This window comes from Chamaea fasciata, unplaced genomic scaffold (assembly GCF_029207755.1).
Source record: "Chamaea fasciata isolate MVZ Bird 193981 ecotype frontalis unplaced genomic scaffold, bChaFas1.0.hap1 SCAF_3, whole genome shotgun sequence".
In the NCBI taxonomy this organism is placed as follows: Eukaryota; Metazoa; Chordata; class Aves; order Passeriformes; family Sylviidae; genus Chamaea; species Chamaea fasciata.
Genome location: NW_027094088.1, coordinates 31,998,886 through 32,021,173, shown reverse-complemented (window position 1 = coordinate 32,021,173; position 22,288 = coordinate 31,998,886). Strand labels below are relative to the sequence as shown.

Sequence of the window (22,288 nt, the reverse complement as noted above, 5' to 3'; positions counted from 1 at the left end):
GGCAAAATACATCAACACCTTTTGCTGCATGTTTTTATTTGATTTCTGTTGACTGTAGGAATATGCTCATCACTCTGTTTCTGACCCCTGAAATTAGAGATCTTGTCTTTTTGATTTTTTTTTTATTTTTTCAGTTGCTCTGAAAGTTCTTTGAAACAGGTTTATCTACTGTTGAAATAATCAATAATAAATTGTAAATCACTAAGTAATAAACCTGCAGAGCAAAATGATGGAATATTTGGTTTGAACAGATAAACTGACTTCTTTCCAAAGCAGCATGGCATATTCAGCTGGGTACCTGAATATTGCGGAATGCCAGGCTTAATCTGAGTAGATTTAGATTGGATATCAGGAAGAAGTTCTGTATGCTGAGGGTAGTGAGGCACTGGAACAGTTGTCCCAGAGAAGTTGTGGATGCTCCATCCCTGGAAATGTTCAAGGACTGGTTGGATGGGGCCCTGAGCAATCTGATCTAGGGAATGGCATCCCTGCCTATAGCAGGGGGATTGGAACTAGATCATCTTTATGGTCATTTTCAATCCAAACCATTCTATGATTCTATTTTCTTCTCATCTCTTTTTAGTTGTTGTGGAAGTCCTGTGAGCAAGTTTACCTGCTGTTGGAGTAATCAAGAGCAGATTGTAAATCAATAAATAATAAGCCTGCAGAGAAAAATTATGGAATATCTATTTTGAATTGATAAACTGACTTCTTTCCAAAGCAGCGTGGCATATTCAGGTAGTTGGATCTCCAAAAGCCAAGGGAAAATAGAAGGTTCTTTCTCCAGTAAAACTAACCTCATAATCATTTACTTGCCTTTTAATACTTGCCATACTCTCACTATGTCCTAATTAAGAGTCTTAGGTGTTGCAAAGAGAGTGTGATTGGTTCTGGTTTATTACTGGTCCCTCAGATACTTGACAAATAATATCAGTTTACTAGCATTATCAGACTTGAGAATTTTGGATGGATTCTAAAAGTGGTTAGGGAACCAGAGGCATGCAGGAATTTGCTGCCAGAACACAAACTGTACACCACTGCGCACAAGATAGAAAATCACTCATAAAAGTGCGTGCAAACAGAAGACAGCTTTAGAGACCTCTTCTGCTATCTTGAAGCAAATACTGTGCTGAATAGATAGCACTGCAGAGCTGTGCTTGCACGAGTCCATGGCCTAGGGATAAGACTCAGTAGCCTAAAAGTTAAACTTTATGAAATTTATGAAAACTGTTTGGGAGGATCTCCCAGAGACTGCATCACAAATAGCTCACCTGGTAGTTGTCTTGCCTTAAAAAAAAAAAAATGAGACATTGGTTACAGAGATGAAAATTGTTTCTGGGCACATCTCTATAAAGTCTGTTTGCAGTGATCTACCCAGGGTTAGTCTGAAATAAACAATAAACTTACATGGATATAAAAAAAAAAAAGCAGTAAATCCACCACTCTCTCAAAGATTTGATTTATATTATGCTGAAAGAAAACTTGTTCATTAAACCCCAGCTGAATCTCTGTTGGGAGAGCTAATGCACCACAGTCTATTCTGTCATCTTCCACAAGAATTTGCTGGCAGCTAATCTTGGTCAGCGATGTTAACAAATGGAGGCAGATTCATCTCAGAGGGATTTAGTTATTAGCATACCCCATCAGATCTATCTTGTTCAACTAAACAATTAAAATAACAACATTAAAATAATCATGAAAGTGTATTCTCAATATGTGATTCCATCCACGCACACACACTTTGATATTGCACAGATGACAGTTCCTCCCAAGAAAAATGTCTTCATTCAGAACTGCCTCAACTCCAAAAGGTTCTCAGATGGAGCCCAGTTACCTCCTGCTTGAAAGTTTGAATCCTTTCATGGAAAACTGGATTTGGTATTGTCCTGTGAAAAAGACACACAGTAAATCAGGCTGAAATATCATGGCATAAATCTCCATGAGTTGGGGTGAGGAAGGGCAATCATTTCGGTCATTTTATAAAAGACAAATGATTCTGCAGTTCAGAATAAAATCTCATCTTTCTATACCCATAAGTCATCAAGCAGAACAAAATAGATTCTGACAAAGCATTCCTTCCATATGAATTTGCAGCATTAATGTCATCACTAACCTTTTCAGATTTTGATGCTGTTATCATAAGCATCAAGGCCTGGTTTAGAAGTCAGCATGCAGTCATCTTTCTTAACTTTTCTAAGTAAACAGCAGTCGTCAAAACAGTGAAGTCATTGACGTTTCCCTGGAACTGCTCAGTGGAAAACTATTAATCCCTGCATGAGGGAAGTGTATTGGGCAGGCAGCGCCTGCAGGCAGAATTGTTGAGTGTGTCTTCAGAGAACTGTAGAAGTCATAGGAATCGTGATACTGGACAGGCAACTTTTTCTAATCACTGTGATGACTTACTAGGCATTTCTTTCAAATGTAGTGCTAGAGCACCTCACATGAAATAGCTGAGGAAACTCACCGTGTTGTTTAGCCTGGAGGAGAGATGTTTGAGAGGAGATTTCATCAATGTCTGTAAGTATCTCAAGGAAGGATGTTGCGGATAGAGCCAGACCCTGCTTGGTGCTTCCAAGCAATAGGACAAGAGGCAAAGGCCAGAAACTGATGCACAGGCAGTTCCACCTGAATATGAGGAAGAACTTCTTTACTGTGTTGATGTCTGTGCAGTGGAACAGATTATCCAGAGAGGTTGTGGAGTCTCCATCACTGGAGATATTCAAGAACTGTCTGGGTGCCCCCGTGTGCAATGTGCTCTAGGATGACCCTAGTAGGAGGGAGGCTATACTAGAAGCCACCTCCAGTGGATTCTTCCAGCCCTGCACCCTCTGTGGTTCTGTGTTCTCAATTTTACTGTCAAGAGTCAGGGGGCAGAAATATGATGTATTAATTTAATTACAAGTTTTCTTCCTAGGGCCCTATACCTCTTGTATCTTTACAAGAGACATTGCTTCCATGTTGAAGCAGCCAGAAACCTCACAAATATCTAAATGGTTATTCATGAGAAAAGGACAGAGAGCAGAGTGGATTTCTAAAATAGATTTTCGTATTGACTAGCCATTGTTCTGGGGCTGCCTGTGTACCATTTGGCTAAATTGCCTTACATATCTAAACTGCTTGGATTTCTAGCTTACCTCAAGGTCCTGTAAACTGAATTTAATCAAGGCCCAGTCAAAAATTAATTAGTGCCTTCGGCCCTCTGCTAACACCAAGAAAATTGATTTCTAATTCTGATCAGGTAGTCTGACAAAGCTCACCAGTTATAGCAATAGTTCATATGCAATGTCATTGTCCCAGTTTGTGTCCCCAGCATTCCTGCTACCAATCTCTATTCAGTTTGCAAAAGGAAAACCCACTGTGTGTGTCAGTAGTGTTATAAATAATGCATCCAATTAGTCAACTACATGCTGTTGCATTTCCCTGAAGGCCATGGATCTGAAAGCCCTAAGAAACTGTGTGCTTTGAGAGAAATGTCTAGACATAAATATTGCCCTTGCTCTGAGATCAGCCCTTTGCACTCTCCTCTCTCTGTTGCACAGCAGAAGACGTATGAATGCTGCCCTTTGCAGCATTGCATAGGATGAGAACAAATGCTAAGGGCTCGCGCTGTGATTTCCAGCTGTGTGAAGAGACTGTGAGATAAGGGCTGACAGGACAGGCTCTGGTGCAGGGAAGATGGAAAGAGGCTTCAGGGTGGTACACACATGTATGTAGTGAAGGAGAATCCAGCCCTTTTCAGAAGCTAGCAGGGTCTTTTCACTTCACCTGTTGGTTTTCTTATGGTTCTGCTGGAGAAGCAATTTTTTTAATATCATGTGAATGACACTCATACTGAAATGTGATGCAGCTTGCCAGCAGTGAGACGGGAGGCCAACACAGCGTGATCCTTTTCTTTCCAGCCTGCACTTTTCTTTGACAAAAGGAACAAAACTATATCAAAAGAGAAACAGAGTCAATTTAGAATTCACATTAATTAGATTTCCTGCAGAAAAACAAGAAATAAATGAAACAGGATCCTGGAAAAATGTTTTCTTGCAGTTGCAAGCTTCCATTTCCCCTAAAGAAGACATTTGTGTTTGCTTTGAGAGGGTAATAAAACTATAAACTGAAAATTCACTTGAATATTATAAATTAGGCTGTGATTATGCCAAGTGATATTAATTTTGCTGATAGATTATATGGCAATGAATTTTTAACTGTTTCACTTCTGCCGGTTGGCTTGCTCTGACAGTTAGCTATGTGTCAAGCTTGGTTTGTTAGTGAGCTTAAACAACAGCACTAAAAAGCCCAAACTTGCACTCAGAATTCTGTGGTAGGGTCTATGTAAACATCATCACAGAGTGGTCCATGGTTTATACAAACTATATTTGAATTTTTCCTACAAACTTTTTCTTTTTTCCTGAGTTTTTTGTATCAATAGAACAGATGGCTGAAAAAGAAAAATCATGATGGGCCTTCTTTCTAGTATGATGAGGACACAGGGGATTTCTGGTTTTCTGCTTTGAAGATGCATTCCTACCTCTTCATCACAAAATTCTTTTTAAACCACATCATTTTAAAACAAGCCCCCTTCTGCCTGGATGCCTAACTTGCTTTGCATCTCAGCAGCAGTACTTTTCAGCAGAAATGAAATGCTGAGCCTATCTTTTTTCTCAGCATGATTTTCTTAAGATCAGGGTGCTATGGAAAAAAATGGTGCTGCTGAAGTGAAGTGGAAATTAGTAGAGCATCACCGTGCAGTTTTGTGTTCTTTGCCTATGGACCACTGAAAAAAAAAATGGGACTACAAAAATTAGCAGCTCCTCAAAGATCTTCTCTGCCTTGTCATGGCAGCTTTTTGTCATTAGGTAATATTATTAAAAATAACATATGAAGTTGCAACTTCTTGGGACTTTTATTGTGCACAAACTACAGCTCCAGATCTATCAAATGTACTTTCTAAAGGTGAGAATTAAAGATCAGTGGGCTGCTGGTGGCTGACAATTCAAATTTATCAGCTTCGGTGGTACAGTCAGTCTACTTATACCACTTCCTTTCCTTTGGTGAAAACATGTCATGGTTTTATAATGACATTCCGTGCCAGTGCTGGGTGCACTCTCTATCAAATGCATCCCCTTTTCTTGGTCACATGCTAAGATTTATTTCCAGCACAGTGGCTTGAGTGACAGTTTTCCATTTTCAGTGATGAGATTGAGTTCCTGGCTCAGGTTGAAATTTCATTCTTTTGTCAAGTGGAAGGTTTTTTTCCTAGTTCATTAGAAATTCTACCTGGCAATTATTTTCACATTACTTAAAACTAACATGATAGAAAATTAACCTTTAACCTTAGATGACAGAAATGTAAAACCTACAAAACTTAGGTAGGACATAGGCCAGGCACAAAAGAGATCCAAGTGCAAGACTCACAAAGTGATTAATTTGAGAATGGTTGAGAGCTGAATGTAGGATTTTAAAAATACCATTGATTCAATGAAAGTGTCTATAGAAGACAGAAAAGTTACACAATTAAACAATGAAACAGTTCATCTCAAAATTTAATCTGTTTGAATTCTGTAGGTAATATTCAAAAGCAATTTGTTGTTGTCAAAATAACAAGGAATTCAAGTAAGAACATTTATTGTGCCCTAGATTATTTCTGACATCCAAAGATGCTGTTAATTTAGGTTTGTTCACTTTCCAATAGTTTAAGCTAGACAGAGTTTTATTAACTTCCTGAGAAAACTGTGCTTTCCCATTTGTATTAATGTTTTCTGTTTAGTATTTCCAAGTATCATTGTAGCTCCCATTTTCTTGGCAACAGGAAAAGAAAAAGTCGAACTTGGAGTAGAAGCAGGACTGTTCTGGATTTGGATTTCACTGAATTACTTTTGATTTTAACATAACAAAGTGTGAAGTCTCTGTACTGTGTTACTAGCCAAGCATAGAAGGAAGATTTTTTTGTCTCAGGGATGTAAGGGTAGGTTGCAGTTTCTGGTGAAGTGTCAGCTGAGGCACATCCTTTTGCTGTTGTGGTGGACTGTAATACTTGCAGAGGTTTTGTGAGAGAGGGGCCAGGCAGTGCTACAGCCTTCTCAGCCTGTTCAGCGTGAGGTTGCACATTTGGTTTACACCAAAACGAGAGCTGCTGAGCGGGGTCGTTACACCGAGTGCATTTGTGATTAGCACTACTGCTGTCAGCCTCCTCCAGCCAAAGTGTGCTTCAACAGTCTCAGCAAACAACTCTGCACAAAGAAACACTTTTACCTTTCTCAAATCTCTGACTCTCTCTCTCTCTCTCTCTGTTGATGGTCACTCCCATCAGAATGCCCTTCTCCTCCTGCACTGCTGCCACAGGCCACCCCTCAGCTATCGCCTGTGCCTGGCATGGGATGGGCATGCATATCTGCTCAGCAGCTTTTCGTAAAGAGAGGTAAAGAACAGCTGCACGGAGGCAGCCTTCAGTGGTACTGTGTATGATTGGGAAATATTCATTCAGTATTAAAGGATACCACATGAAAACATAAGGGAGGTCTGCAGCAGGGATCAGGTAAGGCTGATAATGAAAAAGAAAGTGTGTTTGGAGTGCCAGGTAACTGGATAATTAGAGCATATTTTATGAAAAGATTAGTGTACCACTGTAAATATCTGTGACTTGTCTTAAGCTGATAATGAATACATTGTATATTATTTTCTTAAGGAGCTGTTGAAATCTTAGGCTTTAGTAATTGATTTATCAGTATGGAGTGCTGTTTGTTACTCCATTAGTTTACCCTGTTGTGCTTCTGGCTTTGCTCAGTCATTCATTTAGAAACTCGCCATTAAAAAAAATCAGAATTTCAAATGCACAATTAAATGCATTTTCAAACCCAGGGAAATGACAGATGCATCCACTATCCTGTATCCCAGAAGTCTACTTTAGTAAATTTTGGGTGCAATAGGCTACCTGTAGTTAATCCAGGGTTTCTGTAGCACAGGCAATAGATTCCTGGCATCTGCCAGTGGCCAGACCTTTTGGGCAAGTGGCAGTTCATGCCTGAGGAGAGCTGCCTGTTGTTTACAGGATCAGGTTCGGGTGTGAACAACTACTAAAAACTTCTTGTTTAAACAAGGGGTTTTCTAAAGCTTCCTGCTACATTTGCCACAACTCAGATATTGCAAGCTGTGAACCAGATTGTGTCACTCTTATGTAGGTCAAATAGTACCTTGCCTACACAGCAGGGTTGTCTCTCAGAGTGGCTCAAGGTAAATATGAAATGAGCTGTCTCGTCTGCCCAGTGCAGGGTAAGGACACATCGTACACCCTCTCTGGCCCATGACCCAAATGTACCTGAAAAGTCCTGGTAACACTGTTTCTCAGTGTAGGAATCTTACAGTGCACTGTGTCCACAGCCTGGATTGTTCTGATTCTTTTCCCATGTTTTTTTCTTCTTTTTTGCATAGGATGCCTAGGAATGTACATGGAAAAAGAATAAGCAAAAATTCCTGTTTGTGAAATGCTGCTTTTTGTCCAATTTAGCAAGGAATTCCTCCTCTTGTCATAAAAATTAATATTCTTCCATCTAGGCCGTATTTATTACTTTTCATAGTTTAACTGAGTTCTGTAGTAAGAGTATCATTGTACAGTGGGAGAAAACTACATTTCTTAAGCCAAGTATAATTATTCACTTTTCCGGTCCTTTAGGAAAGCCCTTATTGGCAAGAAAGTCGAAAAGTAATTTGGTAGTCTTTAACAGTTGCTCTGCACAAATGTAAATGGCACAGGGAAAAACAAGGAAAATCAGCTCCTATATTTTTCATTCTTCGATTAGAGCATGCATGATAGTTCTTAACAAAGAGGAGAAGAAACCTGCTCCAGAAAGGACACAAAATTCTCTATGCAGATAACCGTTCCTTTCCCCAGTCCCTGGCACATGCTCTGGAAATGTCACTCACAAGCAACTGTACAACTTTACTATCCAAAAGCTTTTGTTCCATTTTGAGGTAATCAAATTTGAGACTCTATATTTTCATTTCACATTTATCTTCCTTAGTTTCTTTAAGATTTTGATTTTTTGAGATCTTGACTTTAATTTTTCGGTGACATTTTCATTATTGTATTAATTGCTCTTAAAACACAGGAGGAGGAAATACTTGCCTTGCTCTAAGAGCTCCTGCCCTGAAGGGTTTTACCTTAACAGATATCTCAAGTGATGCTTAGCTGAAGGTTTCCGTGATGACAAGCCAGGGAGCAACACTCAGATTTTGATTCTTACAATGTAGATGTTTTTTTTCTGCTTCTCCCCTGAGACTACTAAAAAAAAAAAAAAAAACCACAAACGCCTGTAATGACAGCAGCTCTTAAACGGAAGAGAAAGTCTTTTCCCTTATCTAGATGTCATACCACTCCATACTAAATCTGTCACTACCACATCCCTGCTGCCCCCTGTGCCTCCAGGATTATAGGCTTCATGATTAATAGGAAGTAGAGCAGTTTCTCCTCACCTCAGAGTATGGGAGTAAAACTAGGCTCAGTGTAGAAGGTGCTTCTGAAACAGTTTTTTGGTGTTTTTTTTTTTTTGTTTGGGGGGGGGGGGTTGTTGGTTTTTTTGTTGTTGTTGTTCTTGTTTTTTGGTTTTGGTTGGTTGGTCGGTTTGTTTTGGATTTTGATTTTTGTTTTTGGGGTGATGGTTTGTTTGGTTTGTTTTGTTTTTTGGTTTTGTTTTGGGTTTTTGGGGGTCTCCAGACTTACTGGGGCTGTTATACAAGAAAGGAGACAGGTGGTGTTTTACTACACAGGCCTTGTTTGCATTTCAAGGGGATGTATCACACCTAAGCTGAGAGGGTCACAAAGTGACAGGCTGACATCTAAACCGGCTTCTTAAAAAAATTCAGTTTGTGCAACGAGTATCAGAGTCCCTGTCTGCACTCGACCTATAGCTTTGAATTTACTGTTCAGGTTGAGTCAAGTTTGAACTGAAGTTTTTAAAAGCCTAATGAAAACAGGCAGCAGAGGATATCTGTGTTTTCCCAGCGAGGGAAAAGAGGAGCCCTGCCTCTATCGTGTGTTAGGGAATCCTCACGGGGAAAAGCTCGTACAACAGCTTCAGATGCAGGAAGAGCGTTGATCAGTGCTTTGAGAAGCAGCGATCTTTGCAAGACGCATCACCTTGGGAAGGCAGCGTTCATTATGCGCTGTAAGCGCATCTCTGCGTGGCTCCATTGGAGGCCGTGGCGTGAGCGGCCAATTCCCTGCGGCCGCCAGCTCCCTGCGCTCCCTGGGTGCTCCTGTTCTGGGGAGAGGCTGGCGCTAAGGCGTGCCTGATGCTTCCTTTGGCACTCCGGCTAGGTGGTGATCTGTAAAAGTGGCGTTTAACAAAACCCATTAGTGCTCCTGCCTTCCTCCCTATCTCTACATGAGGACCCACTTAGGCAGAAGGGCAATCGCTTAATTCACAGGGAGGGGACACACTGCAGGCGCTCCGGGTGCGAGGAGAGTTGCTCGTGCAGATGCATTCCTGGCAGCTTCTGGTGTGCAGTGAGGACCCTTTCATCTTTATTTTTAATAGAAGGAATAAAGTGGAATAGTGATAATGGGACTGATAAATGAAAGGAAAACTGTAACCACATAATTATGTCAGCATCAACTAACAGCCATGAAAAGCCGATTAAACCACATTATGCAGATAGATGTAACAGAGTACTATTAGCAAGTCCTCTGCAATGGCATGCCTGGCAATTAAGAGAGCTGTATTGGCAGCACACAGTGAAAACAGTGATAATGTATAGTTAAAAATATTTGGAGACAAATAGTGCCCAGACTACAGGGACAGCCTAGAGCTGAATACAGGAGCATCCTCAAAGATACCAGCACCCAGGGGAAAAATTAAAGATATTATTCCAAATGGATTCTTCAGCTAGGATGTTGGTCATATTTATATTTGGCATCAAAATTAATTTACTGGTTTATCCAGAAATGAAAGGCTGCAGTGCAGTATGTCTGTTTTTTCCAGCTCTCCGCAAATTTCAGGTTGTGTAGGCTAACAGATTAAAGAAGCTTGCAGAAATATTCTGATTTAGGTAGTAATAGTATTAGGTCTTGTTCCTGTGGTTGCAACTATTAGGCAAATATTTAGGAACGAGATAGCTCAGTCTTGTGTATTCTTAGGTGTGTGGTATTTCCAGGTCGGGGACATGAAGAATGTGTCACCCATCAAATTTCCTTCTCACTGGAGAATTAGTATTATTGTTTCTGCTCACCCACCACAGAAAGAGTCAAGGTTCAGCTCTATCCTTGGCTTTCCCTCTGCCCACTCCTGCAGAGTAGTTCTCATCTGCAGTCAGGGAGAATTGCACTGGAACAAGCTCTGAGATATCATCAGTGTGGGGTTCAGAGTTCCCACGAGCTTTACAGAAAGATATGCTTTTACCAGAAACCAGTCTGTGTGACTGTGGAGATCTCATCTAAGGGAATAACATCAGTGGGAATATTTTGGAGTGAAAGGGCCAGCATTCTGGAGAGTTCATATTACCCTTATTTTGTTCATCATGCCAGGCAGACTTCACAGGCGTGCTACTGAGAGAGTTTGCCTACAGAAAACCAGCATGGATCCTTTAAATACTTATCCTGCATATAGTTTTCCAACAGATCCCTGCAGATTTTCTTCTTGCTTTGTTTTAGAAGACGACTGAACAATTGTTAAATACAGGTAATGAGAGGTCAATAGCATCCAGCCCCACACCAGTCCTTTCTTGAGCTGTTCTAAAGCAAAGAAAGGGAAGAGAGCAAGCATGTGGTTCACTTTGATTACAAAAGCCAGACAATACATTCAGCATGCAATCCTGTCAACAATTTAGGTACTAGGAGTGTACAATGAATGAAATCTCTGCCAAAACATGATTTATGATGATCAAGAGACATGCCCTTACCTAAATGAGAAGCGAGACTGTGCCTTTTGAAGGCTAAAGAATTTAATTGTACTCTGCTGTCTTGTATTTACTTGAACTATTTTTCCTCATAATTTATATGTGAGAATGTTGATGCTTACAGAGTTCTTTCTGTGAGAGAAAAGTATCATTATCTCCCTTTTAACATGTGAAGAAACTGACAGCCAGAAAACTGGGGTACCCAAGGTGAGGTTTTTGTGTTCTTGCTGCATACTTCCACAGCAAAAATATCGGTAATGATCCAACTTGTAATTTCACAGATGAAGGAACTTGGCGTCATCGTATACAACTGTAGCTGCCTGGTCCTGGATTTACAAAGGATATTTGCCCTGTATAGCTCATTAAGGTACAAGAACAAAATACCTCCGAGTTGGTCTAAGAGACTCTATGGAGTGTATGATACTCAAAATAAACTGACACTGCAGCTGAACGAGACAAAATCAGAAGCTTTTGTGTCGGTAAGTTCTGAAATCAGTTTGGGGGGCAGGTGGGGGGGAAGGAAGAAACTTACTTAACCCACAAGATCTTTGGAAGACCTGGAAATCTGAAAAATCACTTTTTTTTCCTTTTTTTTTTTTTTTTTTTTTTTTTTTTTTTCAATTCTGGTTTCTATGACATGCAATTTGCCAGGACTGAAGATGCTGCAGGATTTCATTTGAGCATCATTCAATTTCCCTTTCTCTGTAATGTTCAACACTTTTCCACTCATGTTCAGAAAATCATACACAGACCCATCAAATGAAATTATTTTATTTACACTAATAGGTAGAACGTGAATGACTTAGGAGTAAATGAACCATTAATCAGACATAGAGAATGATACAGAATAAGCTTGGTATCAGAGCTTGCATTTTATCAATGTAATTTATAAGGATTCACCCTATTGCAAAGTGTTCATACTTCTGCACAAGATCATCTACTTCAGCTTTATTTTTAAATGACATTTTAAAACTTCTAAAATTCAAGCAGTGATCCCTATGGAAGCACTGTCTGTGCATGTATTTTTAATGGCAAGAAATGGAGTTCTCCATCTCATTAGTGATGTAGCAAAACTGGGAAAAAGTACCCAGTGAGATAGAGATGATGGAAGATGTGGGGTGTCATAAATTTTGGGGGAAATTGCATGAGTGTAAACCACCCCTTCAAAATCAGGAATATAAATAAAGTTCCTGAGAGTAATTTTCCATTCTCTGTAAAACAAGGGCAAACCCCCATTGCTTTATAGCCATGTTAGGTCTAAAACAACACAACACACTTAGCCCACTGTGAAGTGAAGCCACTGGCATCAGATGGTGCAGATGAGTGGTTATACAGAGCAGGGTTCTCCTTCCCCTTTACCTGCTGGGCCCCAGGCAATGTTCCTCTCTCCAGGATTTTTCATACTCCTACAATCAGTGGACAGGGAACTATTTTGGTGTGGAAATGTGGAATGCCTAAGAGAGCCAGAATTAATAGTGGTTTGAAAAAATGGACACTTCCATTGATTCTTAGAGATTCTGGAGAATCTTAGGCACTAGCTTTAATGAGAGACAGATTTTTGGACAGTTTGCTAATGCAGTGTGGAATGAAATCCTACTCTTTTTCTAAGAAATCTAAGAAATGGAGCTGAAGAGTCGATCCTGGAGGGGAACACAGAATAGAAAGCTGGTTAAGGACCAGTTTAAGGAATCTGGGATCCTAGACAAAGGCAGATGGAGAGAGACTCTACCTTTTTTTTTCAGTTTGCAGAGTGTTCCTTCCTCTCTGTGATTTTTTTCCTTTCCTATGGGCAAGGAAGCCTCTTCTCTTGGTATTTCACTTCAGAAAACAAAAAGGACTCAGTGGTACTCAGAAGCTCAGATCACTCAAATCCAACTCCAAGAGCTACCTGAATTTGTATCCACAGCCACTTGGGCTGGTTCTTCCTTCCTGAAAATAGGCTCTTCAAGAAATTTCTCACCCACTAGAAAATTCTCAGTGTTTGCCAGCATGACCCTCTGAAGTGCAGTCCTGGAGCTGCTTGGGACTGACTTGGTGGAGCGAGTGTTAATGCTGCCGTGTGTTCCTGAGCTACTGATCAGAAGGAAGTTCCCAGGAGCCAGGCAGTTCCCTTTCCTGCCTGGGGCAGAGACAGGCTGCTGCCTCCCTGTGGGTTCGGGATAGCTCACCCCTGAGCAGGGGCATGGCAAGGTGCTGCTTCCAACCAGAATAAAGGCCTGTTCCTGGCAGGTGAAGAGAAGGAAGAAGTGGGTACTTGATCAGAACAGCAAGTGCTACAAAACAAGTCCTAAATCAGTCCATGGCTGCAGGGCAGGGATCAGCTGTGCCACAGAATAACAAGTAGAATGCTGAAGAAGCACAGTGCTACAGTGAGAGTTTTTACTGAGATTTTTCTTCTAATTATCTTCAAGAAGTCTTTCACTTTCTGGTATTTATATTAAACGCATCTGAAAAAGACAAGAGTATGAGAATTTCTTTCTTCAGCTGTTCTGTAACTTCAAAGCTCAAGAAAATAATACAAGTGCTAAGAATAACATCTCAGAGCAATAACCTCCAAAAAGTTTCAGATTATTGAAATAAATTATATTTAATTATTTAACTATGTTTAAATCACTTTACACCACTTTTTTCTTGAGTTGAAATTCATTTTTTGAAAACATATTTCAATGTTTGTGCCATATAAAACAAGCGTAATACACAGTCATTGAATTTTTTTTGTTATACTTGGGAATCATGGCTTAATGTTGCTTAGCAACAAACTCATCTCCCAGACTGGCTGGTAAACTGTAAGAGGTTTTGGTTTCTTAGTGTTCAGGAATGGATCTGGAATACTGGTCTTGAAATCTTGCTATGGTTAATTTTCTAGTATTTTCTGTACTTAGTTGTAGTAAATCCTTAAGAACACCAGTCAATAATAAGAAACCACTGTGTCAGGCAGTGTACTGAAATTAAGGAAGACTAATAAAACCCCTGGAATCTGTCCCTAAAGGAAAGATACCCATCTGGATGTCAGCTGCAACCCAAGCAAGTAATGAAGATGGGAATGTGATACAGTGGCAGGAAAACACCTGTTCCAGCTGGGTTAAAGTGCCCTCCACAACCTCTGTCCCAGGAATGAAGTTGTTGCCTGCAAGCAACTTCAAAGGGGGGTTCACTCTTCTCTCCCTGCTTGTGCAGGAGAGTAGGAAGTCCTGGGCATGTCTGCCGCAGATGAGCAATTTCCACTGGCTTTACCTTGCCTTCAACAGCCCCAGAAGGCAGAAAAGCTGCAGTCTGGGCTTGCCAGTTACCAGCTCTGTACTGGGTAATTTATATCTGAAGCTTTGTTTTAAAGATAAGTTTCTTGCAAAACTGCAGTGTCTCCCTGCAACTGACATAAAACACTGAATTCCTGCTCACAAGCGAAGGATCAGGCTCATGTGACAACAACATAGGAACACTCCATCTAATAGAAGGCAGTCCTGGGACTCCTTGGAACAAAATTCTCTGAAATATAACTTCAATTACAGCTTCTTTGATGGCAGTGGATGTTTTGCAGTCCATGTGTCCTGTGCATTTTACCCACAGTTACATCTAAATGGTGAGCCTTTGACGGCCAAGTAAGCAAGTAGCTTGTCTTTGTAGCTTTGAGTATTCTAGCAGGATGGCTGAAGGTGTTAGTTATCAATCTCTGCTAAAATAATGGATACTATTTATCATCTCAGAAAGGCTGAGGGTAGAGAAAATAAGTCAATTATTTTTAATGCCGTATTTGAACTCTTCCTTTCACAGAACTCACCTAAACTCTTCTGCCCCAAGGACAGAGTCCTGGATATTGAAGCTATTTACAGTGTTATTGATGATGCCAAACAGTTTGTGTACATTGCTGTCATGGACTACTTGCCCATCGTCATTGACACCAATGCTAAACGGTGAGTGTCCAGGTCCAGGCCCAGCTGGTTACCATAACACCAGTAGGGTCTGCTGGAGAAAATGAGCCCACAGGAGAGTAGTTACTGTGCACCAATTTCTTGGGGCCCAATTCTGCTCTTATTGAAATCAGTGAGAGTCCTGCCATTGACTTAAATGGGAGCAGAATTGGGACCTAAGAGGACATTTCCAGTCTGGGTCCTAAGTTATGGATCTGCCTGTTGAAGGAGATCAGAAATTGTCCAGTCTGACCATCTGCATGTGACTGGGACCCAGGAATGTAACAGTCTGCTTACACATGAATCCTGTTTCTTACACTATTGTATTGACTATCCTGAAACCACAACTACTGGCATATTATGAGTATCATGCAGATATTCAACATGACAGAGTGTGCGTGTTAAATGGAGAAACAATGGCATGCTAGAGCTCAGATTTCATTAGCCCAGATATTTTGATGCTGCTGGAATGTAGAAAGCATGCATTTTTCTTTGTTTAATTCTCCCTGCCCCGACCTGCTCCCACCAAATGTCAGGAATACAAAGCTAACTGTCAATTGTGAGAATAGCTCCATGGAAGCCACCATCCCATTCCTGGCAGAATTTCTGCAACCCTCATCAGGAAAAAACATAGCATCCTCCTTAAGCAACCCATCTCATCTGCTCCTCCTGGAGGACGCAGGCACCCTGCACAGCAGCTGTGTTTCCCAAGGAGGAAATTAGAGAAGGCATTCCAGTCCCCAGCCTGCACGGTCCCAATGCATAGGGGTTAAACGGGATGTCAGCCAGGGAGAGATCCGCTGTTCCCGCTCCCCGACCTGTGCCACCACGATAATCCTGTGTGGCCGTCTAGACTGGCCAGCAGCGCCCTCTGGCAGCGGCTCTCTTAAATTTTTTTTTTAAGTTTTCAACGTTCTCTGCAAATATTGTCTCCTTTCTCCTCAGGTACTGGCCATATTTGGACGGGAAGATAAGAGAAGCATTAGTTTTACGAAGTATTAAAGTACGACTTCTCATAAGTTTCTCAAGAGACACAGATCCCCTTACTTTTAACTTTGTTTCATCTCTGAAAGCTATTTGCACTGAAGTTCCAAGCTGTAGTTTGAAAGTTGTAAGTATCATCCATATTGCTTTAAAATATAAGATATTCCCCACCCTGCCCCCAAAAAAGGAATCAAGAAAACATAACAACTGAGATTTTTTTCTGTTATTATCAAAATCTTTAATTTAATATCAGAAAATGTAAAATATTGAACATCATTTACTCCTAGTAGTAATGGAATTCCAAATTAAGACAGAAAATATATTGGTGCCAAAAGGCAGTCAGTGTGGTGGGCAGCGCGTGCAAAACACCCCATGTGGTCTTTCACAGCAAAGCCAACAGAGTGAACTGTAGCCACTGGTCGTGTAAATACTGTGAGATAAGAGCCAATCTGACAGCACAAAAATATGATTTAGTTGGCATTCACATAACCTTACTGTTAAGCTGTGTAAGCATCTACTTTTCCTTCAAGTGCATAGTACAAGAAAAAATAATGAAGATTTTACATGAAATTCAGACTACAAATTCAAAATTGTGAAGATCAGAAACACCAATCTGGGGCCACGTTAGACATGCAGTACAGGATAGTGAGAAATACCATGCAAATGTATTAGAGAACAGATTGTCTGGTAAGTGCTACTTCCAGTGTGATACAGTTCACTTTTATGAAATTGAGGCACACTGGAAACCAGCCTCGGATCTTGGGGGGGGTTGTGGGTTTTTTTGGTTTTGTTTTGTTTTTTTCAGGTAACAGCTCTAAATAATCTGCTGAATTATTTTGATTTCCTAAATTTATAATCCCATAAATCCTTCTGGCTTTTTGAAAATTGACAACAATTCTCAAAAGGAAGTACTATTTCTTATACATACAGTAAGTGGTATTATGCATGTCTAGAAATAGGGGGGTTTTGTTATATTGTCTGTTGTTGTAAGTTTCCTCAGTAAAAAAAGCAGCATAAAGTGTGGTTTTAAGTCAAAAAACTCCATACATAGTTGACTCTGTTTAAGCCACTTCAATTAGAAGTAACTTCTAGCTTGTTCCATATTTAGCATCAAAATTCTGTTTACATATTCAAAATTTTTTTCAAGTGGTACCTTATACTTATATCCATTGCCATCTATTTACAGCAGGTAAAATCTTTTGTACAGATTTTTTCGTGTCAAGAACTAAATGATAAAAGTGAAAAAAAAAATTACTTCTAGACCTCTGTTCTAGGTAAATAGTCCAGCTAGAATCTCTGCAGTTAGAAAATAGAAAAACAACTTCCAGTAAAAAAAATCAGCTGTAGAGAGTTGTAAAGGTAAAACACTGAGTCAGTTACCTCTGTGCTGTGCATCACGTTTCCCAGTCTGGGTGAGCTACTGCCTTAAACCTTGGTATGAGTAATAGCCCAAGGGTCAGAGTTTGCTGGTATCAATTTGATTTTGGCTGAAAACTGTGCCATAGGCTCCATCTCAGTACTCTTTTAATTCAAAAAGCATGCCAGATGAGCAACTGCCTTTTGAAGCTGCATTTCTTTTGTAATCATCTATCATAGCCAAGATCAAAGTAAAACAAAACTATCTGTGTGTATAGAGGAGAAGGGATAGGTCAACAAGGTAAAAATTGGATTATCTTTTGAACTACTGAAAACACTCCTTTTCCCTCTTGGTTCTGCTTTGGCTATGAGAAAACATAAACTAACCTCAGAACAAGAAATACTGTCTTGCAGGCATGTATTGTGTGTGTTTATATACAAAACCACTGAAATTTTAGGAGAAACCTGTTACAAATTATGATTGTAATTACACTTAAAATTGCTAGGCTGCTGCGGTACGTGGTTCTGACCAAAATGTCACACACGCTTGCACCTCATGACCTCCTATCCCCCCATTTTTCTGTTCATTTGGGGATAATATATTCTACAAAGCATACTCAGCAAATTCTTATTTTTCATTTAGCTTTTGATCCTTGTGATATGCCCTGTCTTGACTGTTCTTTTTTTGTTCTTTTTTTTTCTTTCCTTATCCCCATGGAAAGACCAGCTTGGCTTGAAAGTTTCCAATGAATGCCAATGGCTGGCTGCAGCTGCAGGGTACGCTGGTTTGCCAATGGTCATCCTAGAGAAGGAGATGCAGATGTAATTTCTCTGTTAGATGGGCATCTCCTCCTGATTTCTCCTGGTCTCTGACCAAGCTAATGCAAGTTTTGGTATTGCCTAACTGCAAGTATAGAAACAGGGCGCTGCAACCCTGTTACACCAGGCATTTTCAGCATCTCAGGGTCCCATCCGCATAAGCATTAATAATTACTGGATTCAACTGAAACTGTTTTGAGAACGCAAACTCAAGACAGTTACTCTGAAGAAAATGCTCACTGGAAAAACTTGCACCTAAAAATCTTTGTTTGAGGACTAACTAAGTGCCATAAGCACACAGCCAAAGGGCAAGGAGTAACCTGCATATCAAACTGCTGCTGAAGCAGGGAGTTCGGTCCTGTGCACATGTGGTCATGAAATTAAAGCTTGAATCAGAAAGGGCAGACTCAAGGTGAAGAGCTCACCATTGTGCTTCTTGGGACCTTAATTCCCATATTCCTTGAGTTTTGTGTACTCGACCCTGTAAAATGCATCTTGTGTGCATGAATGCCTGGTGTAACTCTCAAAGGAACAGCAGGAAGGGGGCAGCTCTGTTGGGTGCAGTGCTGAACAGAAAAAGCTGTTTTAGAAGGACCCACTGAAGTAATGACCTTGAACAAAATAAAATTGTCTGTAGACAACAGAAAAACACAAAGGAGTGCCATGGAACAGACATCTATCTACAGCCAAGTAATCCTTGAGCCTCCACATGAATCTATTTTTGAGTTGTGCAGGTGTATTCTTGCTCATTTTTGTCTAGACAAGGAGTGCATATAGCTTTAAAATTGCAAATAAATAAACTAACAAACAAATCTTGCTTATACTTCAGTCTCCAGGGTAAAACATTTTCCTCTTGTTGCCTGGAAATTTTGATCTCTTCATGCAAAATTATATCCTGAAAAGCTTCTAAGTTTCTGAAATTCAAGTTTCCTGTTGGAAACTATGCAATATGTGATTGCAGAGGTATTCATTCAGCTGTTGCTGTGTCTGCTGATCCTGATTGTGAAGCAGACTTCAAACTCCAGTGTCCCTTGAAAAATGAGGAAATGAGTTAAAGAAAAGGTCCTGGCTCTTACCATGGAGAACAGAAAGACAAGTTGGGGGTTTTTTGTTTCATTTTACAGCCTTTACTACCTGGCACTGTATTGCTTTTAGCATGCAGTAGCCATATACTTTGTATAGCTCAGAATGCCAAGGCAGGAGTATCACAAACTATGAGAATTTAATTAGAAATACAATGTGCAGCATTTTATTAAAGGTAATGCTTGGCAATAAAATCTCAAGCTGTTCTGTAGCACCAACTCATTTTCCATAAAGATTAGAGAACAGACTGTATTTTTTCTGTCTCTTGTAGAGCAATTCTCATTAACCTGTGCTTCCTTCTATTTTATGGCAGAAATTCTTTGACCTTGAGGAAGAGAGTGCCTGCTTTCTTAAAGAACAGAAGAACACTTCCCTTCCCAAACTGAATCGCAACAAATACATGGTGACTGATGGAGCTGCGTATATTGGTAAGTAACCACATCTCAAGAAATTCTAGTTTGTATCCAAAAGCCTGAAATAACCGCCTTTTGTAGATAATAGTAATCTACAGCTGATATGTTCTTTAAGTGAAGGTAACAGTTCATTTCTTTGAGAATCTGGATGATCATTGAACTTGAAGACTCTTCTCTTTTAAAACCTTTTCTTCCCCTCTGAATCAGTTTCTCAAGACCAACATTCTGCTTTCAGTATCTTAAAACAGACTGAAAACACAAATATAACGCAATTTATGGAGCAGGTATAATTATTAGCATATTCTCTCGTTCTGCAATCCAATGAAGATAGAGTGTTCTCCTTTCCCCATGTTATTACTAAAGCTATGGTCAGTCCTGGCAAATACTGCACAGATGCTGTTCATCCTCATCATCCAAAGCCTTACTCCATTTACTATAATGACATTTCAGACACCCTCCTAACATTAGGTACGTATCTAACTGGTATTTTGGGGTAAAGGTGTATTTAAGTAAAATTGCTGTGTGGCACCTCACAAAAGTTCATTACCAGTCAAATGCCCACTGAATGCAGGCTGAAAACTTCCTTTTGAAAAATCTGAGTTGTGCGTAAGCTCACGGGTTCAGAAAATCACTACTGAGTTCAAAAGCAACTCATGACGTGTTCAAAAGCCATCTGATGTGCTGCAGCTAGATGCTTTAGGGATCTTACTGAAGCATTGCCAAGGGCTTACTGCCTGTGATAGCAGAGGCAGTGAGGGAGGGCAAAGCCCACACATATCAACAGTGGGACATCCCAAGTTGTGTAGAGATACAACTGAAATCTTCTCTGAAAGGCCCACCCTGTTGGGCTCAAAACGCACATCTCATAATCTATCCAAATCTTATTTTTTATATCCAATACTGCAGCTCAGTCCTCCCTCATCTCCAGAAGGTTTTATGATACCCACCTGCCCCTCTCCCAGATAATTTTTTCCAGTCCATTTCAAATTCTTTCACATAGCTGGATAAAATCTCAGTCCCTTGAAACTCATCTACACAGCTTAGATTCTTAGCCAAATTGGAGTTTTCTTCTTTCCTGTTGTTCTTACATCCTTAGCTACGTATAAATAAAGAAATTATCAAAGATCTGTTAAAACAATACAAATGCATGCTAAGGACCAGACACATCTTTTACTTGAAAGCATGGGAAAAATTGTCCTTTGTGATCAGGTTTCAATTTACCATCCTTGAAAACTTTAGAATTCTTAACATTTCCTGCTGAAGTAACACCTTTGTTTGTCCAAAATACTGCATGTGTTTTAAATGTATAATTTAAAATACCTCCAGTTTTAGTGGAATTTAAAAAAAGTAACTGAAGCATTTGACTTACCTGTTTTCCATTAGTCCGATTATCCTTTTTGCCCTATCCCAAGGATTCAAAGTGCTTATTTTTTACCTTAGATTTCAACAAAGATTGTAATAACTGGCATAAAGCAGTAAAATCTATTTTTCTTTCCGCAAATAGTATCTGTCAACAGGTAAGTTGTGAAAGATCTACTGGTTTGGAACTTCGAACTGTTTACACAGGAAAAGAAAAAAAAATTATTCTTAGGACTGAAAAGAGCAGTGAGGAAAGTAAATGGAGTAATAATATAATAGATGTAAAAGGAAGAGCAAATTAGTTTTGAATAAATAGAAGAACCTGTTTTCACTTCTGAAGGATTAGAGCTGTTAAGACTTCCAGAAACAATCTTCACTATGCATGGTATGTACTGGAGCTTTTTTTTTTCTGCTGGTATTAAAAAAAAAAATCTTATTTCCTTCTCTGCACTGGGGAAAATGGTGGTGTTTCATTCTGGATTGCCTTTAGGGAGATGGGTTTTTTATCTGGTTCTTTTTGTAATGTTAGAAACTCACTGTTTATTCCTGCCTTTGCTTGCAGGTAATTTTGATTGGGTAGGAAATGCTTTTACGCAGAATGCTGGAGCGGGCCTTGTTATCAACCAAGCAGATGCGGGGAACAGCACAAGCATCATTAAGCAACTCAAGGCTGTTTTTGAAAGGGACTGGTATTCACATTATGCCAAAAGTTTACAACCAACAAAAATCCCAAACTGCTTTAACCACAAACTCAATAAAGGAACTTCAAATAAGACTGCCATGAGCAATGTGAATTAGAAAGACTATTTTACCGTTTAGTATGGCAATGAAGAATTATGTTGGGGTGTAGCCTTCTTTCATATTTACAGACAAAAGACTTAAAGAAAAAGCAAAAAAAAAAAAGTTTGGTTTGGGGGGGGTGTTTTTAGGAAAAAGCACACTTATATTAAATCTGTCTAACCTATATTCTCTATATGAATTATTTAAGACTTTCAAATTTGTTACTTCTGACACTGAATGTCATTTCCACTTCCATGTGAATTTTAATGTTCCACATTTGAATTTATCAGCATGTGTCAATGTTTCTGTTTTAGGACTTTCTCCAATTGCCAACCTGGCTAAAACAAACCTTGAGGCAAAATGAAGATTCAAGCTATGAAATGGCATTCTAAGATCAGTTATTATTGACCTACAAATAGATGGTAGATTTACTGTAATAGAAAATGTCAAGGAATAAGCAAAGTTTCACCCATATAAATAGTTTCCTTTAAATAACTACCCTGTCATAAAAATACTTCTTTGTTTTGAGCATTTACTTTGAGTTTCACTATTCCATGTCTTCTAACTAGCCTTAAAATACATTGAAGTTACAGGACTGGTAATTCATTCATCTTCTAACAGTATGAGAAATTTTTGAGGGGTTGGGGTTGGCCTCATCAAGTTTTTCCTATTCCCTAAAGTCTCCCAGAGTTTTTTATCAAAGTA

At 39.7% G+C, this 22,288-nt stretch overlaps 1 protein-coding gene across 2 annotated transcripts in view; it reads left to right on the top strand.

Annotated features, from left to right (window-relative positions):
- The window catches only part of PLD5 (phospholipase D family member 5), a 166,182-nt gene extending 144,112 nt beyond the window's left edge, over positions 1–22,070 (top strand). For both annotated transcript variants that reach the window (XM_066180409.1, XM_066180410.1), the window contains 5 exons: positions 11,163–11,360; positions 14,653–14,792; positions 15,735–15,900; positions 19,345–19,459; positions 21,366–22,070. In XM_066180409.1, the coding sequence (XP_066036506.1) occupies positions 11,163–11,360; positions 14,653–14,792; positions 15,735–15,900; positions 19,345–19,459; positions 21,366–21,601 (855 nt within the window). In that variant the 3' untranslated portion in view covers positions 21,602–22,070. The remainder of the gene's footprint in view (positions 1–11,162; positions 11,361–14,652; positions 14,793–15,734; positions 15,901–19,344; positions 19,460–21,365) is intronic.
- Positions 22,071–22,288: the final 218 nt, after the last annotated feature.